The sequence below is a fragment of the Galeopterus variegatus genome, unplaced genomic scaffold, assembly GCF_000696425.1.
Source record: "Galeopterus variegatus unplaced genomic scaffold, G_variegatus-3.0.2 Scaffold9656, whole genome shotgun sequence".
NCBI lineage: Eukaryota > Metazoa > Chordata > Mammalia > Dermoptera > Cynocephalidae > Galeopterus > Galeopterus variegatus.
The window spans coordinates 53051-73669 of NW_007735767.1; the positions used below are offsets into that span (position 1 = coordinate 53051).

General features: G+C 34.3%; 1 protein-coding gene across 1 annotated transcript in view; it reads left to right on the plus strand.

Moving 5' to 3' along the window:
- Window positions 1-13523, plus strand: part of LOC103609476 (neuropilin and tolloid-like protein 1) — a 38686-nt gene extending 25163 nt beyond the window's left edge. Inside the window, exons 2-5 of the mRNA XM_008593791.1 lie at window positions 3905-4018; window positions 9929-10487; window positions 11466-11540; window positions 12998-13523. Of these exons, the coding sequence (XP_008592013.1) occupies window positions 3905-4018; window positions 9929-10487; window positions 11466-11526 (734 nt within the window). The 3' untranslated portion in view covers window positions 11527-11540; window positions 12998-13523. The remainder of the gene's footprint in view (window positions 1-3904; window positions 4019-9928; window positions 10488-11465; window positions 11541-12997) is intronic.
- The last annotated feature ends 7096 nt before the right edge of the window (window positions 13524-20619 follow it).

Consider the following 20619-nt stretch of genomic DNA (forward strand, 5'->3'; position numbering starts at 1 on the left):
GAGAGAGAGAGAGAGAGAGAGAGAGAGAGAAAGGAGAGAGAGAGAGAAAGAGGGAGAGAGAAAGGAGAGAGAGAGAGAGAGAAAGAGGGAGAGAGAAAGGAGAGAGGGGGGGGAGAGAGAGAGAGAGAGAGAGAGAGAGCGCACTCCTCCTGTGCTCTCTTTTTAAAGCTCTGGGAACCACGCGCATGACCACCATTAAACTATCAACTTAATCACCTCTACAAGGCCCCACCTCTCAATTACCATAATAGAACTTCCCACCCTCGACAGTTACAGTGGGACTTAAGCTTCTAATATACAGACTTTGGGGGACACAATTCAATCAATTCACAGTATTCCACCTCTGGCCCCCAAAGTTCATGTCCTAAATATATCCACATCATCCCCCAAATCTTAACTTATTTCAACTAAAAAGGTCCAAAGTCCTAGCCGTGAAATCAGAACAAGTTATCTACTTCCAAGGTACAATGTGAGACAAGCATAGGGCACATATTTTCATTCAAAAAGGGAGAAATAGGCCAAAAGAAAGTGGTAACAAGTCCGGCAGACAAGTCTGAAATCTTCAGGGAAGGCATTAAATCTTAAAGCTGGTGAATCATGTACCTTGAATCCGTGTTCTATGTCCTCTGCATGCTGGTGTGCAGGTTGGGTCCCCAGGACTTGGGCAGCTCTGCTTCTATGGCTTTCCTGGTCTCAGGTGATGCTTTAGCTCTCCCAGGCTGGCATTGTGCTCTGGTAGCTCCACACATCCGGGGTCTCCATGGTGGTTCTTCTCTCACAGCTCCAGTAGGCATGGTGCTGTTGGGGTTTTTCTGCTGAAACTCTGACCCCACATTTCCACTCAGCATTGCTCTAGTGAAGGATCTATGCAGTGAATTCGCCACTGCAAGAGATTATTTCCTGGGCCCCTAGGCTTTTCCACACATCCTTTGAAATCAGGGTGAAGGCTCTCAAGCATCCACAGCTCTGTCATTCTGTGAGCCTGCAGACCTAACACCATGTAGATGATGCCACAGCTTCAGGCTTCTATTTCCCAAATCTGCAGGTCCAACCACACCTGAAGCCAATTTAGCCACAACTGGAGCAGCCAGAGCAGCCAAGGTGTTGGTGAGGATACCAACTTTCCAAGGTAGCCTTTGGCAGCGAGCCCATAGAGGACACCTTAGACCTATTCCCCGAGACCATTCTGTCTCCCCAGGCCTCTTGTTCTATAATAGAAAGGTTGGCCCCATAGGCTTCTGCAATGCCTTTGGGGCCATTCCCTTCTTTTCTTGATAATTCCTTTCTTTTATACTAATCTTCTTAGTGCCATTGCATTTTTCTCCTTTAAATCCTCTCTGCTTCTCAACCATATGGCCAGGCTGCAAATTTTCCAAATCTTTATGCTTTGCATCTTTTTAAATTATACATTCTGTCTTTATGTCATGTTTTTTCTGCCATAACTTAGCACAGGTTGTTGGAAGTAGCCATGCAGCTTCTTGAATGTTTTACTGCTTAGAAAGTTTTTCTATCAGCACCTTTAAGTTCCACATCCCATAATACTTTTGGGCACCCCACTTCTCTGGTACCAATTTGCTGAATTAGTCCATTTCTGTTGTTTATAACAAAATGCACAGAACTGGGTAATTTGTAAGAAACAAAATTTATTGCTTACAGTTTCAAAGGCTGTGAAGTACAAAGTTCAGGGAATACAACTTCACACAGTTACAGAATGCAATGCTACCTTTATTTATATATTTAAAATTTTAAAACTAACGTATCCTATTTAAGAATAATTATAATAATTTTCCAATTCATTGTGGAGGGACAGTAAACATTTATGCTTTTTTAAAGCCATTCTTTACTTATTGGATAACTGTACATTCAAAACCACTGCAATTCGTTAGGTAATTAAGCATTTTTTACATTTTTACAAAAGTATTTTACAGCCATTCTAATCTTTTTGCAGAAAACTCCTTTATATTCTGTGTACACATTTTCACAACATTTATTATATGCTCAATAGACTGTTTTAGTTCCGCAAAAAACATTATGGTTGACTACAGAAATTCAAATTTAGCTCCTCTCTAAAAAGCAGATTTTTTGCAATAATACAATGGGCTTTTAAATTTTACATTATAAAAGGTTTATAAAGTGATTAATAAATCATTAGCCCAATATGGTGTTAAGTGTGATAACTTTCAAAATAACTACCGTCTATTTTCTATTCTTTAATTGTATTTTCAGAATTACATGTTTTTTTACTCTTTAGCAAGGTAATTAAATTCAAAATGAAGAGAGGGAAGAAGAAACTCTATTTATCGGTGAAAGGGGAGGGGCGCAGAGAGCCAGGAGAAATCGCTTGGCTTGAGTTGGCTGGATCTTGGCCTTGCTTTTGATTTTCAGGATGTACAGGTTTTTTGTTTTGTTTTGGTTTGGTTTTTTAATATGGATTTCTCTAGGAGTGCTAAAATGTACTAAGTTGTCTCATGCAATGTATTTTTCTGACAATTTTTATTGATATAGCAAATGCGATAAAGAAGCCAACTTTCTAAAATATACACAATATATAGTTTTTTTTTTCCTTTTTTTGTCCTTTTTTTTTTTTCGTGTCCGGCAATGGATCGCAACCCTTGGCGCTGCACCCGCACCTCGCTCAGCCAGTGAGCGGGAACCGGTCTGTATGTGGGATCCGAACCCTCGGCGGGAGGGCCACCGCGCTCCCAAGCGGTGCACTGTAGCAGTGCGCCACTGGGCCAGCCACAATATATAGTTTTGAAAGTGAAAAAATTATATAACATGACTGCAGTGTTTAAATAATATATATCATCAATAAATCTTTATTGACTGATTAACCAATAACTTTAAATTATGTGTTTTGTATGTAATATGAGTTCTTCTAGGTGCCTAGCCTTAACAGGGTGGCAGAAATATTATACAAAATATAAACACTAAAATTACATTTTATGAGACATGTGGGGTGAATACAAAGGTAAAAACAAGTTAGCTTAAAGGACTTTCTGTAAACTATAAAACACAGTGACATAATACTATATAGACTAATTGTTTTAAACATGCTGTTACTCTAATAATGAAAGAAATGCATTTTTCCTAAGAAATTATATCTGGCAGCTTATGTTGCTTGTTAAACTCCTCATATTTTCTCATAATTATCTAGCCAAAATTCATACCTCTTTGGAATCCTTATTTTTACCTGCCTGTTCCCTGAATGTGCCTTGTAATCTGGAAATCTTGATTATTGAACAATAAGTTACCAGAATGTGTGAAATGCATGCAGAGTAGGCTAATTACATCAACACATATATATTAATTGTGGATGAGCATAATATATATTTTTCTTATGTTGCTCAGGAATAATTTTCTCCGCTTCTGGATTTCCGTGACATTCTTTGTTTTGTAATATGCTTAAGTGATGTTATAGGGTTTGATTTAGTATATATTTTCTTCATTAGTATGTGGTAAGCATATATTTTTCAAAATTATCTCAATATTTCAATTAAGTGTTTTTTGTAGTAAAACCAAATTCATACATACAAAATTTCAGTGTAAAACATAATTTATGCATGCAGTAGACCCTTAAGTTTTGCTAAATGAATGAACCAACTTTAAAAAAATAAAAATGAAAAACAAAAAAAAATCCTCATGTGGATAATGTTCCTCATAATTCATGCCATTCTTATATGCTGATTCTCTTTAGAGGAATTCTAGCTCTGTTAGTAGCATAAGAAATAATTACCACTGCATCAATGATGGTAATGATTCCTGGGAATCGCATGACAGATCATTTATCTCAATTCGATGGCAAATTATTATTCTAATCTTCTCTTTGTTTTTAGATTTGTAGTATGAGCTATTTACTATTGAGCATCCATTATAACATTGTTTGTCTTGTTCTTGTTTGTAGCTCCTTGTGAAGGCAATACTTTCTTCTGCCATAGTAACATGTGTATTAACAATACGTTGGTCTGCAATGGACTCCAGAACTGTGTGTATCCTTGGGATGAAAATCATTGTAAAGGTAATAATTAGTCCTTGAAATTTGCAAAATCTCCTGCCTGTGGAAAGGGAGTAAAGTTTATTTGCATCAGAAAATCTTAAAAATAGAGTATAGAGTGGCTTTTATGAACTCTGTTATGTCATAAAATAGATTTGTAGGCATTTTTCTTTGCTGTGTCCAGAGGTTTCCTCATTCATTATTGCACAGTGGAATAACCTTAACACTTGAATACTCACTAAAGACATCTCCTTATTAGAGGTTGCAGAGCCATGGAAAGTAAATTGGAGCTTTTAGTGGAGTGCATTACTTTCCTGTTATAGCTGATACCCCTTAATCTGTGGCCATACCTCTCATTTATTCCAATTTGTCTTCATTGGACTTTGGGCACATAGAGATGCAATATATTGAAGGAGCATGTGTGCTTCTAGTATTTCCAGGTGCTTAACTCCACTTCAATTTGACTACCAAAATGCTTTTCCTCCTTTCCAATAAAGATAGTTCCCAATGTCNCATTCATTATTGCACAGTGGAATAACCTTAACACTTGAATACTCACTAAAGACATCTCCTTATTAGAGGTTGCAGAGCCATGGAAAGTAAATTGGAGCTTTTAGTGGAGTGCATTACTTTCCTGTTATAGCTGATACCCCTTAATCTGTGGCCATACCTCTCATTTATTCCAATTTGTCTTCATTGGACTTTGGGCACATAGAGATGCAATATATTGAAGGAGCATGTGTGCTTCTAGTATTTCCAGGTGCTTAACTCCACTTCAATTTGACTACCAAAATGCTTTTCCTCCTTTCCAATAAAGATAGTTCCCAATGTCACTACCCTCTTCTGTAGTCTATACACAAAAATCTGTTTATGTAATAGAGATCCTTGGCTGGGTTATGAATGTTGCGTGTGTTAGTGTAGTTGAAAATGCCACATAAACCCTTTCATTCAGATTCAATATTACAGAATTTGGAAAAGAAGTTAAATAGGAAAATAATTCTTTCATGCTTACAGTCCAATATTTATTATCTATTTAAATGCCAACCAAGGATAAAAGCAAAGAAGCAGTGCTACAGTCGCCACTGTTTTGTATAGTCAGTATTAAAGTCAGTTTCAGTATTAACTGTTATGATAGTGGGGTGGTCGTGGTGATCACTTTTATGTCCAAGGAACCACTTCTGAATAGATAGAAAATTAAGTACTTTCTGAACCATCTTAATCGAGCACTGTTAGTGATTAGTAGTCACTAGCATCTTTGTCCAGAGTGGATTTTTTCCTTGTGTGTAAGAAATATTTGACATGTGCAGGCAATCAAGAAAATGTTACTGGATGTGCATTATAAAAGCCCATGTTTATTTTCTTCAGAAAGCAAAACAATTCTTTTGATTTTTAATTCAGCCTCCTGTGATAGGAGAAGATACTTTTTATAATTTCAGTCATTTCTAATGTATTGGGGTTAGTTTATGGCAAAGCATGGCTGTAGCCTAAAAACAGTGTTATGTGCCCTTGAAAAAATGTTTTTGCTTCATTGGGTGGATTGTTCTCTAGATGTTTCTTATGTCTAGTAGGTTTATAGCATTGTTCAAGTCTTCTATTTTCCTTTCCATTTTCTGTCATGTTTCATCTATTATTGAAAGCAGATATTTAATTGCTTCTATCTTCAATTCTGTCTTTTGTTTTATGTATTTTTGAGCTTGGTTGTTAGGCCGATTTATGTTTATAATCATTATATCTTCCTTATTAATTGATTTTTATATCACTATAAAATTATCATCTAATATTTAGTACCATATTTGTCTTATATTTTTCTGATATTAGTATGGCCTCTCTAGCTTTTTAATGCTTGTGTTTTTTATGATTTTTTCCCCATCCTTTTACTTTCAGTCTATCAGTATCTGAATATGAAGTGTTTCTTCTGCAGGCAGTGTACAGTTTGATTCTTTTCCTCCAGTGTGACAATTTCTGCCTTTTTAATGCTTGTGTTTTTTATGATTTTTTCCCCATCCTTTTACTTTCAGTCTATCAGTATCTGAATATAAAGTGTTTCTTCTGCAGGCAGTGTACAGTTTGATTCTTTTCCTCCAGTGTGACAATTTCTGCATTTTCATCGGGTTGTTTCATCTACTCACACTTAATAGTGTTATTTGATATAGTTGGATAACATCTATCATTACACTTTTTATTTTCTATGTCTCATGTATTTTTTTCCTTTTCTGCCTTTATTGATCTCTTCATTAAGTGAATATATTACAGTGTAACATTTTAATTCTTTTAGTGGTTTCACATTGTATTTTTAAATTACTTTCTTAGTGGTTGCTTTAGGGCTTTCAATATACAGCTTAACTTCTCAGAATATATTTCTGATTTGTACTAACTTAATTCTAGCAAGACATAAAAATAGTATTCCTATATAGCTCTATTCCCTCTTCCTCTTTCTATTATTTTTGTACATATTACACCTATATGTGATATAAACCCCACAATACATTGCAATGATTATTACTTTATATAAATTTATGTCTTTTAAAGAAATTTAGAGACAACAGGACAGCAAGCATATATTAGTCTAGTTTGTTACACAACCCTTCTCATCTACCATTTTTGGTTTTCTTCATTGGTTTTTGTAGATTTGCATTACCCTCTCATGTCATTTACTCAATGCAATAACAGTTTTGCTCATACCCATCTTGTTTGTACTGTTGTCCCCAGATATATTACATTTCTATAAGTCATAGGCCCATCAATACATTTATACACATATAATGTTTTTTTAAAGTGAAAAATGCAGAAGAAATATGCAAGTATCTTGTCCATCATTATTTACACAATTGCCTTTATTGACTATATTTGTTTCCCTGTTTAAATTATTGTCTATTTAATATTTTCATGTGGATTTGTGTTACTGGTTACTGTCTGGTAATTTGTTTTCAAGTCAAAGATCTCCCTTTGAGAAATATATTTATCATTATTATTATTATATTATTATTAATAATAATAATATATGCATTTTTTAAGGAAGCTCTTTAAGCATTGAAATTGCTTCACTTTTATTTATCTGGCAATGTCTTCATTTTATTTGTAAATGTCATTTTGCTGGATATCATGTTTTTGGTTGCTAGCGTTTTTTGTTATTGCTTTCTGTTTTATTCTGTTGATGCCTTCTACCCTCCGTTGATGATAAATCATGTGATAATCTGTTTGATGCTCCTTTCTATGTGATGTGTTGTTTTCTTCAATGCTGTTTTCAAGATTTTCTCTCGGCCCATCTTTGATTTTTTAACATTTTTAACATTTGTGAAGCTCTTTGCATTTATTCTACTTGGAGTTTGTTGAACTTATATGCGAGTTTCTCATCAAGTTTGGGAAGTTTTTAGTCTCTATCTTATTGAATATTTTTCCTGTCATTTTCTCCCTCTCCCTTCCTTTTTCGACTCCTATACATTCTGTTGATGTTCTTTATGGCTTGTCACATTTTTCTGAGGTTATGTTTATTTTCTGCTTTCTTTTTTCTCACTCTTCTTTAGAAAGCATAATTTTCATTCCTCTATCTTCAGGTTTGCTAATACTTCCTTCTTCCAGCTGAAATGTACTGTAGAGTCACTCTAAGAAAATTTTTTTTCAGTGGTTGCACTATTGAACTCTAGGCTTTTCATTTCTCTCTTTTTTATAATTTCTATTTCTTTATTGATATTCTCTATTTGATGAGACATTGTCCTCATTTTCTTTAACTTCTTTGAGCACAGTTTGCTTTAGTTCCTTAAACATATTGATTATAGCTGCTTTAAAAATCTTTGCCTGGTATGTCTGATATCTGAGCCTCTCATAGGTCTTTCCTTTGCCTGCATATTTTTCTATGTATAAATTGCACTGTCCTGATTCATAATACATGCCTCATAATATGTTGTTGAAAACCGGATATGTTAGATAATATATTATGGCTACTCTGGATCTTCTCCCCAGAGCTTCTTGTAGTTTTCCTGTTTGTTTATAAATGCAGACCTGGCTGGACTATTTCCGTGAAGTCTCTGGTGAGGCACCATGGACCACACCCTTGAGCATGTTCACATCACCCTTGGATGGCCAAGGTTTTAGCAGGGCTCTCATTGAGTGTCACTTTCCCCGTTCTCTACGTTTAACTGTCTACCTCTGTCGGTATCACACCTAGTTGTTAGCTTCCACTATTGCCAATTGACTGTTCTACTGTTTTTGAAAATGCCCAGGATCATAAATCATGTCACAATCTGACCTAATTAAATTCAATTAATTTCAGGGGTGGCCATTTATGCCAGGATTTGTGAGTTGTTACAACCCAGGAGGCCCTTGTTAACTGTTGTTTTCCTGGCTTGTTCTGTTAGGCTTCCAGCCGTTCTAAGGTTTCACTTGTTGCTATTAAGGCACCAACAGCCTACTCTCTTGAGAGTAGTGTTTGAAATTATTCTTAGGCTTGAGCTTCTCTTCACTCTGTTCCAAATAAACTAACCTTGTTCTTGTGGCCTGATTTTCTTCTTTGGCAAAACTTCTACACCATTGCTCTGGATGGGAGCAGGAACAGTGCCCCAATTCTTTTGGAGTGATACCAGTGCTTTGTGAACAGGCTACTAGTTGAGGGTCTTCTTAGGTTGCCTCTCCAGACTGTTTTTCTATATCAGCGAGCTGGGTTAAGCATAATTAGGGCCCAGCATTCTTAACCAGGTACACCTGATATTGAGCTTCTGCTCTACAAGTGGGGACTCTGAGGAGGAAGAGAGTCCCAGACATGTCAGCCAATCTGACCTGGAATAGAGCATCTACAATATGGACCAGGGGGAAGGAGGTTTTGAGAAATGCTGGTGGCTTACTTCTTCTGGAAAGACACTGTAGCCCTTGACTGGGAGCTGTAAGGAGGGGAAGCCCTGTGTTCTCATCTGTAACCTCTCTGAGTAGAGCTTCCATCTGAATGAGTTGAGGTTAGAGGAAGCAAGTCATAGCTCAAATGCCATAGACTCTCACTGTTTCTAAAGAAATATAGTAGATTTGTTTAAGCAAATGACTCTCTCTTTTCTGTACACCATTAGGACAATTTCTAGAGTTTTATTAAGCCAGACTTGAAATGGTTGAGTTTTTAAAAATAATTTTTACCAGTTATGGTTATTTCCTTTTGGAAAGAGTCCATGCAGGCCTTCATGCCACCGTTCCAAAAATGCCTGTATTCAAGTTGAACTGAATAAACTTTCAGTATCAGAACATTGTTGTTACTTTGAATTCAGTTTCCTATGTCAAGAATAGAATAGTACCAATATGTTCATGGTCTCAGTGGTGGAGTTTAGAGGTTTTCTTGTAACTATAAGAAAAACAGAATTAATTGTTTATAAAATTACCAGTACATTACTAAATGTCATGCTAAACATATTATACAAATTTTTCAAACATACATGTAAGTGTGTGTATATATATATGCAGATGAATGTGTGTGGGTGTGTGCGTGTGTGTATCAGAAATGCTGGATTGGGCCGGCTGGTGGCGCACTGGAGAAGTGCGCCGCTTGGGAGCGCGGTGGCGCTCCCGCTGAGGGTTCGAATCCCATGTGGAGACCGGTTCCTGCTCACTGGCTGAGTGTGGTGTGGGCGCAACACCGAGGGTTGCGATCCCGTTGCCGGTCCCCGGTAGGGCGCGACACCGAAGGTTGTGATCCCGTTACCGGTCAGTAAAAAAGACAAAAAGGAAAAAAAAAAAATGCTGGATTATTTTTAAGGCTATAATATAAAGCCCTTGTGAGAAATGAGACCCTTTGTTTATTTTAAAATACTTTCTTATGCTTTCATTAGCCTGTATAAATTTTGTGCTCAGCCTATTTTGTTTTAAAGTTCTCAGTATGTGTTTTGATGACAATATTAACATGTCGTGGGTTGTTTCTTGTTGTGTTTGTTTGTTGTTTTTACTCTCTCCAACCTGTAGAAAAGAGGAAAACCAGCCTGCTGGACCAGCTGACCAACACCAGTGGGACTGTCATTGGCGTGACTTCCTGCATTGTGATCATCCTTATTATCATTTCTGTCATTGTACAGATCAAACAGCCTCGTAAAAAATATGTCCAAAGGAAATCAGACTTTGATCAGACAGTGTTCCAGGAGGTGTTCGAACCTCCTCATTACGAGTTATGCACTCTCAGAGGGACAGGAGCTACAGCTGACTTTGCAGATGTGGCAGATGACTTTGAAAATTTCCATAAACTGCGGAGGTCATCTTCCAAATGCATTCACGACCATCACTGTGGATCACAACTGTCCAGCACTAAAGGCAGCCGCAGTAACCTCAGCACAAGAGATGCTTCTATCTTGACGGAAATGCCCGCACCACCCGTCAAACCCCTCATCCCACCCGTGAACAGAAGAAATATCCTTGTCATGAAACACAGCTACTCGCAAGATGCTGCAGATGCCTGTGACATTGATGAAATCGAGGAGGTGCCAACCACAAGTCACAGGCTGTCCAGACACGATAAAGCCGTCCAGCGGTCAGTATCTATAGATTTTTTGATGACAACTATAACCTGAGGACTGAAATTCTTCCAAAGCATTGTGTTCTATTTGGTTTTCATATTTCAATGTCCCTTTATTTAATGATTTAAACCATAGTGTTTCAACTCGTTTTCTCTCCTTTTCCCTTTTCAGTGCTATCCATACACTTCCTAAATCCCATATATGTTCATAATATGTATATGTGTGAACCCACATGCACACACAGACCAAAGATATTTCATTTATTTCTATACATATGCAAATATTTATTTCTATAAAAAATATGACTTTCAATTTATAATAGAGATTTATTTTACTAAATTGCCTCCACATGGTCATGAATGTTTCTCCTATTAATATATATATTTTAAGATATGAGATGATATTTGGAAACAACTGCCTTACCAACATGGCTACCCCATCTCGTTGAATAATTTTAATGCAAAAATAATATATTTTACAATATAATGTATTTATTTTTGGTATGAAAATGAGAATACTTTTCTTCCACATATTACATAATGCTTATATTACAAATTGCATATGATAGCATGGCATGCTAAAATACTAAACATTTATATTTAAATATAGCTAAAATTAGTAGAAACATTTACTTTCTTTTTAATATAAATACATTATTATCTGTGTTGTATTATTAGCCCTAAAATGAGTGAAAGTTTTGAGGAAAGAAAATTTAATTTTAGAAAAATATTTCAAATTTCAAAATTCAGTTTACTTATGCTTTGTTTTGCATGTTTACTAGCACTTAGTTTATTTTATAAATTTACATTCTTTCTTCATTCATCTTATGTTCTCAAACCTAAAATATTTTTAGTTGATTTAATATGGCTTGCATGCTAATAGGAAAAATCTATTTTATGAATTTTAGAAAAATTTTAATTAAACATTTGTGTGCATATATGTATTTTTGTGCAAATATTACTTTATTGAATGAAATAGCCATAACATTCCAGGTTCTGCCTCATTGGGTCTCTAAGCAAACATGAATCTGAATACAACACAACTAGGGTCTAAAAAGAAAATTCAAGGTAAGCAAATGCCCCTAGTTCCTTCTCCCACTTTGTTGTATTTTGTTTTGTTTTGTTTTGTTACAATTGTCTTGTAGCTTTTTTTAAGGGAATGTGTTATTTATTCATTATTTCTTGAGATGTGTTTCATGACATTTCATAATCAGAAATATAATAGATTCAGTGCTAATGGATGGATGATTCTTAGGTTACATATCTTTTTTTTTTTTCCTTTTTGTCTTTTTTTACTGACTGGCAATGGGATCGCAACCCTCGGTGTTGCGCACGCACCACGCTCAGCCAGTGAGCGGGAACCGGTCTCCACATGGGATCCGAACCCTGGGTGGGAGCGCCACCGCACTCCTAAGTGGCGCACTCTCCAGTGCGCCACCGGGCCGGCCCTTAGGTTACATATCTTTAAAATAAACATTAATATTCTTACCATCAAGCCTTGTACTAGAATGTTATTTAAAAATATGTCAAACTAAGAAGCAAGTTTTACATATTTTAAGGTAAAGATCCTTTCAAATAAATATCAGAGGAAATCCATGATTTTTTGAAATTAAAAAAATAGAATATTCAGTCTTAATATAACTGAAGTTAATACGCAAAACTGGTAATTACTCATACTCATTTGGCAACATTCTACTCAAAAAGTATTTGGAAGTACTTGTATAATTTATGCACTCTTATTTTTGCATGAATATGTAGCTTATCTCATCAAATTTAAATGTATCATGTCATATCAAATTTTATGCTATAAAATTTGAAGGCTTGGTAATATAAAAGTTTCCATTAACACCAGCTTTGTATGTGTACATCTATTTTGTCATGAGATATTACAATCGTTTTACTTTTTGTACTTGATAGTCTGTCTATATTAGCCTAATTTGTTTCCAATTAAATTTGCTTGACAGCTAATCTCTTCAAAGTTCTTCAAGCCTATCAATTATTCTTGAATTAGGTGAATGCGTTTTAATGCTCTATAGTACCTTAATAAATTGGTGTATTTGTATGCATTTTTCATTGGGAGAAAATGTTTTACCTGTGTTTTATTTTCAGAGAAGAACTATTTATACAAACATGGGGACTGTGAAAAGAAAATTCTATAGTGAATTGTGAAAAGTGGACATATTTCTAAATTCATTCCACTGCCTTTATCCAAACTTAAGAATTACAGACATTTGTTATTCCTTCGGCAAGACATCCCTGCTGCACAATGATATGTTCATTTCGTAATTTGGTTGCTGGCCACCAAGTGCTCCTTAGTTTTTAAATACATTTTGAGATTTACTGGAAACTTGAAGAAGAAATTAGTTCCTGATTAAGACTATCCTGACTTTATTTTTACTGTCAGTTTCACTTTTGTTTCTATGTTGTTTTATGTCTTTGTTATATAATTGTATACTGTGTGATATGTGAAAAAACACAAATTTGGATGGACCTTGTGTTACATGTACATTGTTTTCATTATATAGACTGCTTGAGAATAGTGCGTTCCTGAGTGATTTTGAACATGCTACACTGAAAAGTGGAAATGTGGATCATGGAAACATCAGCTAGAGGTTTTATGGACTATGAACACCTATTGTTTTATTATGATTAAATGCAGCAAAAAGTAACAAGTAAAATTATCAGATGGCAATAAGAAAAATCTCAGTTTTTGGTCTTTCCTATGTACCCCCAATTTCCTCTTAGTTTTATATCAAAGGAAGATACCCAGTTTCAGAAATAGTTTTTGAAATCAGGTATTTTACTGTTCATACCCTACAATAGAAATGTTTTGATTAAGCACTTAGACATATGACTGAATTGACAGTGTGAGAAAATACCCTGCATGTCAGTACCGGATATTTGAGTTGGGAAAATATCCTTTTTATTAAACACATTGTAAAAAGCATGCATTCTTCAAAACTGCTGTTACTCTTCCATTTCTTTATGTCATATGCTTGCTACTTGTAACTTTTTATATAAAGATATATAAAATGTATAATAATTTCCTAACTTGAGTTAAGAGAAATGTTTTCTTCTTTAGAGTGATAAAAAACTGACCTACAGAAGTACACACTTTATATCAACTCTTTCCACCTTTTAGAGGACAGGATGTTCTTTAGTATTGAGGTTTACTTCCCCAAATATTTACTTTCTAAAATTTTATGGAATATGTTCTCCTTTTAGAATAGGAAAGTCTTTTTAATGCTTTAAAATCACAAGCCGTTTTATGACCTAAATTACACCATTCTGAATTATTCTTATACTCAGGCGCACATGTGACACCAGAAGGCTTAGTGATTATTATGTGTTTCATACAAATAAAGTAAAATCCTATAATATATCTAATTGCTGTTGACTTGCATATACACTATAAAGTTTGATTTAGTGAGTGGGTACTTTTTAGAATATGAATGTGTATTCTTAGAAAATAAATTTTATAAAGCAGAATTACTAAAAAAGCAGAAGCTGTTTACCACCATTTTCAAAAGTACTGAATTCTACAGGTTAAAAAAATTCTGTTCTTCAAATAGCAAAGCGATCTGGTCTACTACAATTCAGACCTTGCAACTCAAGCAGGCTTTACAAACTACATAGATTAATTACTGTCATACATCTCTCTTAGGAATTCAATTTCATATATGTTAAGAAAAAACAAGTAAATGGAAAATAAAATACATTTTTATAATAGAAAAAATTATCATAGCAATTCTAAATACTTTATATTGAGAAGATGTCACTCTACAAAAAACAATTACTTCTATGAATTTCGTAAATTGGTGAACAGAAAAAAAATGTATTAAACATAATAAATAAAGTTTATTTTTCATTGTTATGCTACATATTTTTGGATGTCACTCTACAAAAAACAATTACTTCTATGAATTTCGTAAATTGGTGAACAGAAAAAAATGTATTAAACATAATAAATAAAGTTTATTTTTCATTGTTATGCTACATATTTTTGTATATATTGCTTGTGATAAAATTTACCTTTTTATTTGGCTTGACTGATTTATTTATTATCATGCTTACTTTTATGTCCTTTAATTCAAAGTCAATGCATCAAAGATTATCTTTTTGAAATGATTAGCCATCTTCTATATTGCTTTCCCTATTTAGAAATCTTCGTAGGACTCCTTTCACTTTGAATGAATAATCTCAGAAAGTATGATATACATGTCAAGACTTTTTATTTATAAAAGCAAAAAAGTCAGGAAAATAAACTAGGTAAACAATTTACCATTCGTTTGTCTTGTAGCTGCCTACAGGACGTCTGTTCCCTCCAGTTCTTCCTAAGTTTACAGAATGCTCATCTGCTAATTCTCTGTTGAGAGATTTTTGCACCAGTAATTTACTAATGGGTACTTTCTTTTTTTTTTTTTTTTTAACACCAAACTAAACTAAGTATAATGATAAGGATGGATAGCTGCTTACATATACTTAATATACACCATCTTAATGGAAAAACAAAAAACATTTCAAATGAAGAATAGGCCTTCTCAGCGATAATACTAAAATTATTTAACAACATATATGTACTGAATAATCAAAAAAAAGAAGATAATGATCATGCTGGACAGTGTTCTAGGGGCATCCTACTGTCTCTAGCAATAACTAAATGCTGGATCTTGGAACTGAAGGGTTCAGCATAGGTGGGAGATGTTCTTTGGAGGTCTCTGGAGGTACCTATTTAAAAGCCAGTATTGAAACCTATCAACATATTAAAATCTCTTATTTAATGGTATGTCAGACCTTATCACCTGAATATCGACATTTGGCCTGCATTCAAAAGGGGGTGACACATGTCAGTAAAGAATGAGATGATTCAAGACTTTTAAGTCAAGTTATTTTAATATATATTTTTTGATAAAGTGAATTCAAATATTATTAACACAAGTGCTTTATTAATTAAGTAAGACATATTGAAATAATGTACCAAGTTACATGGTGTTAATTTGATAAAGCTATTTTTTAATTTTAATTTTCTGTGTTTGAATTCACTATTCAGAACCTTGATGGCATTTCATAATTACATGCAAAACCTGTGAAGCCCTGAATTAAGCTTTGTATTTCTGTCTAAGTGCATTTTAGTTGCCTAATTTTAGCTTGGTGTGCTGAATTGGAAATCTTATTTTTTGTACTTGTTTTTATACACATGTCAATTTTATGCATCATGTTGCAAAATAGACATATATGATGTTTGATTTGCCATAACTAACTTTGATTTGATTAAATAATTAAAATGTGGCTATAAACATAATCGTAGATCTGTGTCTTTGGGCTTCCAAAGAACAACTCATATTGTAGAGATGCTGGCTCTTCTGTTTCATGTTATTTTTTTTTATTAAAAATATTTCAGTGGGTCTAACTGACTCCATAAGCTATAATTCTCAGTGTGTAACAAAGTTAGGTCTTCGACATTACCTGAATATTCACTTAAGCTACTGCATCAGCTTTTTCCATATTTTTTCCCTTAGGAATTTGGAATTTTCTCAAGCTTTATGGCTTTTAAAAAATATTCCATGAATGGGTTTTCCTTGATCTCAGACTATCATAACAAATTGGAAAAGAAGATCCTGGCTCCCACTACATTTGTTAAAGTGATGGCAAATAATTTGTTGATGTTTTGGCAGTGAAATAAATAATAGCATCTTATCATGGTGTTTGTATATTTCAATGGTACAAATGAGTCATGTGAAATTCCAACGCTGAAGGGGGGTTAAATAGATAAAATATTAAAAATTATCTGAATCCTAAATGAATATAATTTGAGAAGAGTTTTGGTTTCATCCATCTGTACTGGAGTGAGTTAGTTTCTGTGTTGTGTTTCCCTGTCATTCTCTCCTCCATTGGCTTATTTCTATGTCTCACATTCTGCCATAAAGGATCCAGCCAAGAAATTGTTAAACAGGTAACAGAATAAACGATATAGGACTCGAGTTAATCGTTAATGTCTGATCCATTTAGGATTCCCATGCCCCTTTTAAACGCTGAAAAAAGTAGCAAAATAAAAATATAATGTTAAAATAGCAAGAGACGTGTTTTTATAAATAATCTTGCTCTATAAATCTAAGGCACTTTATTAATTTAGAATTATCCTCGTTCATTTTATTAATGAATTAGTTTAAATCGTCCTACAAATTTCTTTAATCGAATTATATCATTCAAATAAATCAGACAGGGTAATAAAATTAACAAATACAGGTGACTGTCAGACACATAAAAATTTATTATGTTTCTTGTATCCTCCAGTTCTGTACTTTCTTGTGTGTTATTAAAGAGGCAACAGACAGGGTAATAAAATTAACAAATACAGGTGACTGTCAGACACATAACAATTTATTATGTTTCTTGTATCCTCCAGTTCTGTACTTTCTTGTGTGTTATTAAAGAGGCAATTGCTTTCTTGATATGCCTTTAATTCCTCAGAGTTGGGAAAAATAAACTCAACCCCCTTCAGACATCTGTCATTTACATGGAATGGTTTCCAGAAGATCCTTATTCCTGAACCAATATGATAATATAGTTAAGCTGCTCCTCTATATTCATAGTAATTGTGCAGTCAACATGTTCTTCTTTGTCCCCAGCGTCTGTCACCTCTTCAACCTCTGAGGCATGCTCTTTTACAGTGGTTTGTTTATTGAAAAATTGTTTCTGTGCCCTATCTTAATAGTCACAGGTACTGGCACAAAATTTTAAAGTGACCAGAAAACAAATTGTATAAATTATTTAAAATAAAACATTCCTTTTATGTCACATCATAAAACGTGTATTCTTTATTCACTTTCCCATGAGTTAAGTTTGATATCAGTATATCCAGCTTTTTTTGAGCCTGTGCAATCAAACCGAGCTTATTCCTAAGTACTTTGGGGATAAAAATAAAGAAGGCAATCTAGTAGGGAATGCAATTATAGAGGCTTATAGAAGGATAGGTGCTTAGAGGGGCTGTATAAGAAAAATTAAGCCCCAAACTATCTGCTGTGTTGACCACCTTGAAAAGCTGATTACACATCTCTTGTTACTTTCTCCATCATCTCCTATGGAAGATACAAGATATTCAACTTTCAAGAGAATACAATACAGATGATGTTTTATAATCAAGTTAGTAACAGAAATATGGGGATAAAAGTATCTTCTTAAGAGGATCAAGAGAGGCTTTATGAATAGTTGACCTTCTAACCAGGTCTTAAAGGATGAAAACCGTGGTGTGGGGAGAAATTTCCACCTAGAATAGGCAGAGCAGGTGTAGTCTTGGATGATCATTTATTTGAGTTGACTGAAGCCTAGGAGTAGGCAGGAGGAGTAATAATAAATAGAGTTGGAAGAGTAGGTTGGACTTTACATCATGATTTCTGAGTGCATGGAATACCATCCAAAGGAATTTATTTTAATTTAAAGGAGAATATTTTAATGTCTCTTAGCCAAGTATGCTTTAAGAGTTGTGCTTTAAGTAGAATCCTCTGACAGGGGTATGTTTACTAAATTGAATGAGAGTAGAATATAGTAGAGGAAATCAAAACAATACAGAAATGAGACATTAAAAAGAGTAACTGATGGATTGTTAGATATCCAGGAATATTTGTCTTTCTTTTGTATTTATTTTCTATTTTATTGTTTCAAGATTACAATTGACTAACTAGTAAATGTATTGAGGGTCACACGCTAAACAGTATTCTGAGTGTTTTACATGTAAATTTTTCCTTGGTTATCTTAGCAATTCTATGAATAATAATAATTATTGCTATTGTTGTTGTTGTTAATCATTGTGTACAGATGAAGAAACTGAAGAGTTTTAGTAACTTTTCTAAGCTTACACCATAAAGAGTGATGAATCCTGCTTTGAAACCAAGCTGACTATACATGGAGTCAACCAGCAACCTTCACTAATGTGCAATACAACCTCATGAATATTCAACATAGTATGTTTCACTGAAAGAAATTGATACTTGCCTATATTAACTCCACAGGTTGTGTTTCCTTATCTGTAATAATATGTAATATAGCACCTTCTTTCCACCTTACAGCGTGTGAGAATCAGGTGACCATGCATTGGAAAATATTTTTTATACCCTGTAATGCATTATGAAAAATAAACCATTTTTTTTTCTAAATCATGTGTAGACTTCATTTTATAAACAACATGGAGCAAACATGTCATCTATAAAGAGGCACAATGAAGACTAATTTCCAGTTTTTCTTGTCCTAAGTGAAAAGTATGACTTCCAGAACCTACTGGTTCTTAATTCTTCTGAGCGTCACTTCCTCCAAGGCTTGTTTTATTGCATCATCTTGTGGAAGTACTGCTTATCATCAGCGAACAACCCTGAAAGCCAAAGCTCCTAAGTAACCTCACACCCCTGCTCATCAAATAAACGAAGAGATAGCAACACTTGAAAGCATATAAAGAAATAGCAACACCTGAAAGCATATCCTGTTTTTTCAACACAGGCGATTGTTCGGCATAATAACATAATAGCATACTAGTGGATCAGCAAGCACACAGATCGTTGTGTAGATAAGTGCACTCTCACAACCACACCATGATATGAAAATGTGGTAGACTACAGTGAGAATAGTTTTTCTTTTCAACGAGTCAATTTCAAATTCTAGTTTCACTTTATGCTACATAGGTGCTCTTTAAAAATTTAAATCCTCTGAGTTTTACCTTCTTTATCTGTAAAATGGGGAAGCCTATACTCATGAAGAAAGTTTCTGTGAGAATTAGAGATGATGTGTATTAACTAACAACATATGATAGGTGATACCGCGATGGTGGCTGTAGTGTTTACATTGTGTCTTACCGGTTTGCACTCCAGATTGGGAAAAAATGTTATACTTTTACATATCTGTGAATGTCCCATGTTATACTTTTACATATCTGTGAACCAGGCATTCCTAACAAAAACAAAGTGTTCTGTCTGTGTGATTCCAGTGAGTTTAGACAACTCATAAAAATAGCTCAACTTTCAAAGGCACAAACGAGTTAGCAGTTTCTAAGGGATTATTAAGATAAGGTCCAGTGGAAGAAACGCAGAGTCTAGTTAGGTGAGAAGGAACAAGGGTTAGATATTGACTATTAGCTCTTAAAGTGCCACCATGCAATATAAATGAAGAAAATACCAACACATACATATTAATAATGTGTAACTGTGAATTGCTAATTCCCGGAATGTAAGGGTTTGGAGGCAAGCATCAGAACTGACCAATCTGGGTATCCTTCAAAATAACTGTGAAATGCATTGTAGACAACGGGTAGTCAATATATGTCTGTTAATGAGCAAACAAGTGGAAAAATTACATTTAAATAATTAAGGTTCTTTACTTGTCACAGCAGCTCTATCCCATCACCTGGCTTATATTTATTAGTAATACTAATTTGTGTATGATTTACACTTTATCTAAACTGATTTATTTTATTTTTCCATTTCTAGCTATCAATTGGTGTTATGTACATGCATAGTATTTTTGCCTGAAAGACAATGAGATGGCAAGGAGGGACTCTGAATAAGTTCATTATTCAAAATCTAGTTAAATGTATCCAAGCTGTATTATCCACTTGTAAACTATCTGTCATTACTGAGCAGACCAGCACTGCCATGTGTGTTAAAGACAGAAATAGTGGCCACAGTTGTTAATAACTTCAAATGCCTTTTTTAACTCTTCTTTTTTCTATCCACATTCTTATTTAATAAAAATTTTAAAAGATATGTATATATGATGGTATTTTCTGGAGATTATTTATTTAGCCCAAATTCAAGTATAAAGTTATAAAAAAAAGTTTTGAAAAATAGCCCAGAAAATTTTGTAGTTTTCTTACACGATAAAGTTTTGTATCAACTAGACATTCACATTTGGAATAATTTTGTTTCCATCTTCTGCAAGTGAATATGTTTGAAGCCCCCAAAGAAAGTCCCAACCACCAGATTTTGTTTTCCTGCTGAGATTCCAGATATTGTGAACAAAACCTGAGTTGCTGTGCCCTTGCTAAATGTCTGACCACAGAGTTCATTGAGCACAATAAATGGATTATTTAAAGCTGAAAAATATTACATTGCAGCAAATAACCCTCTCTTAATAAGACCTACATGGCCAAACTTATGTCTAT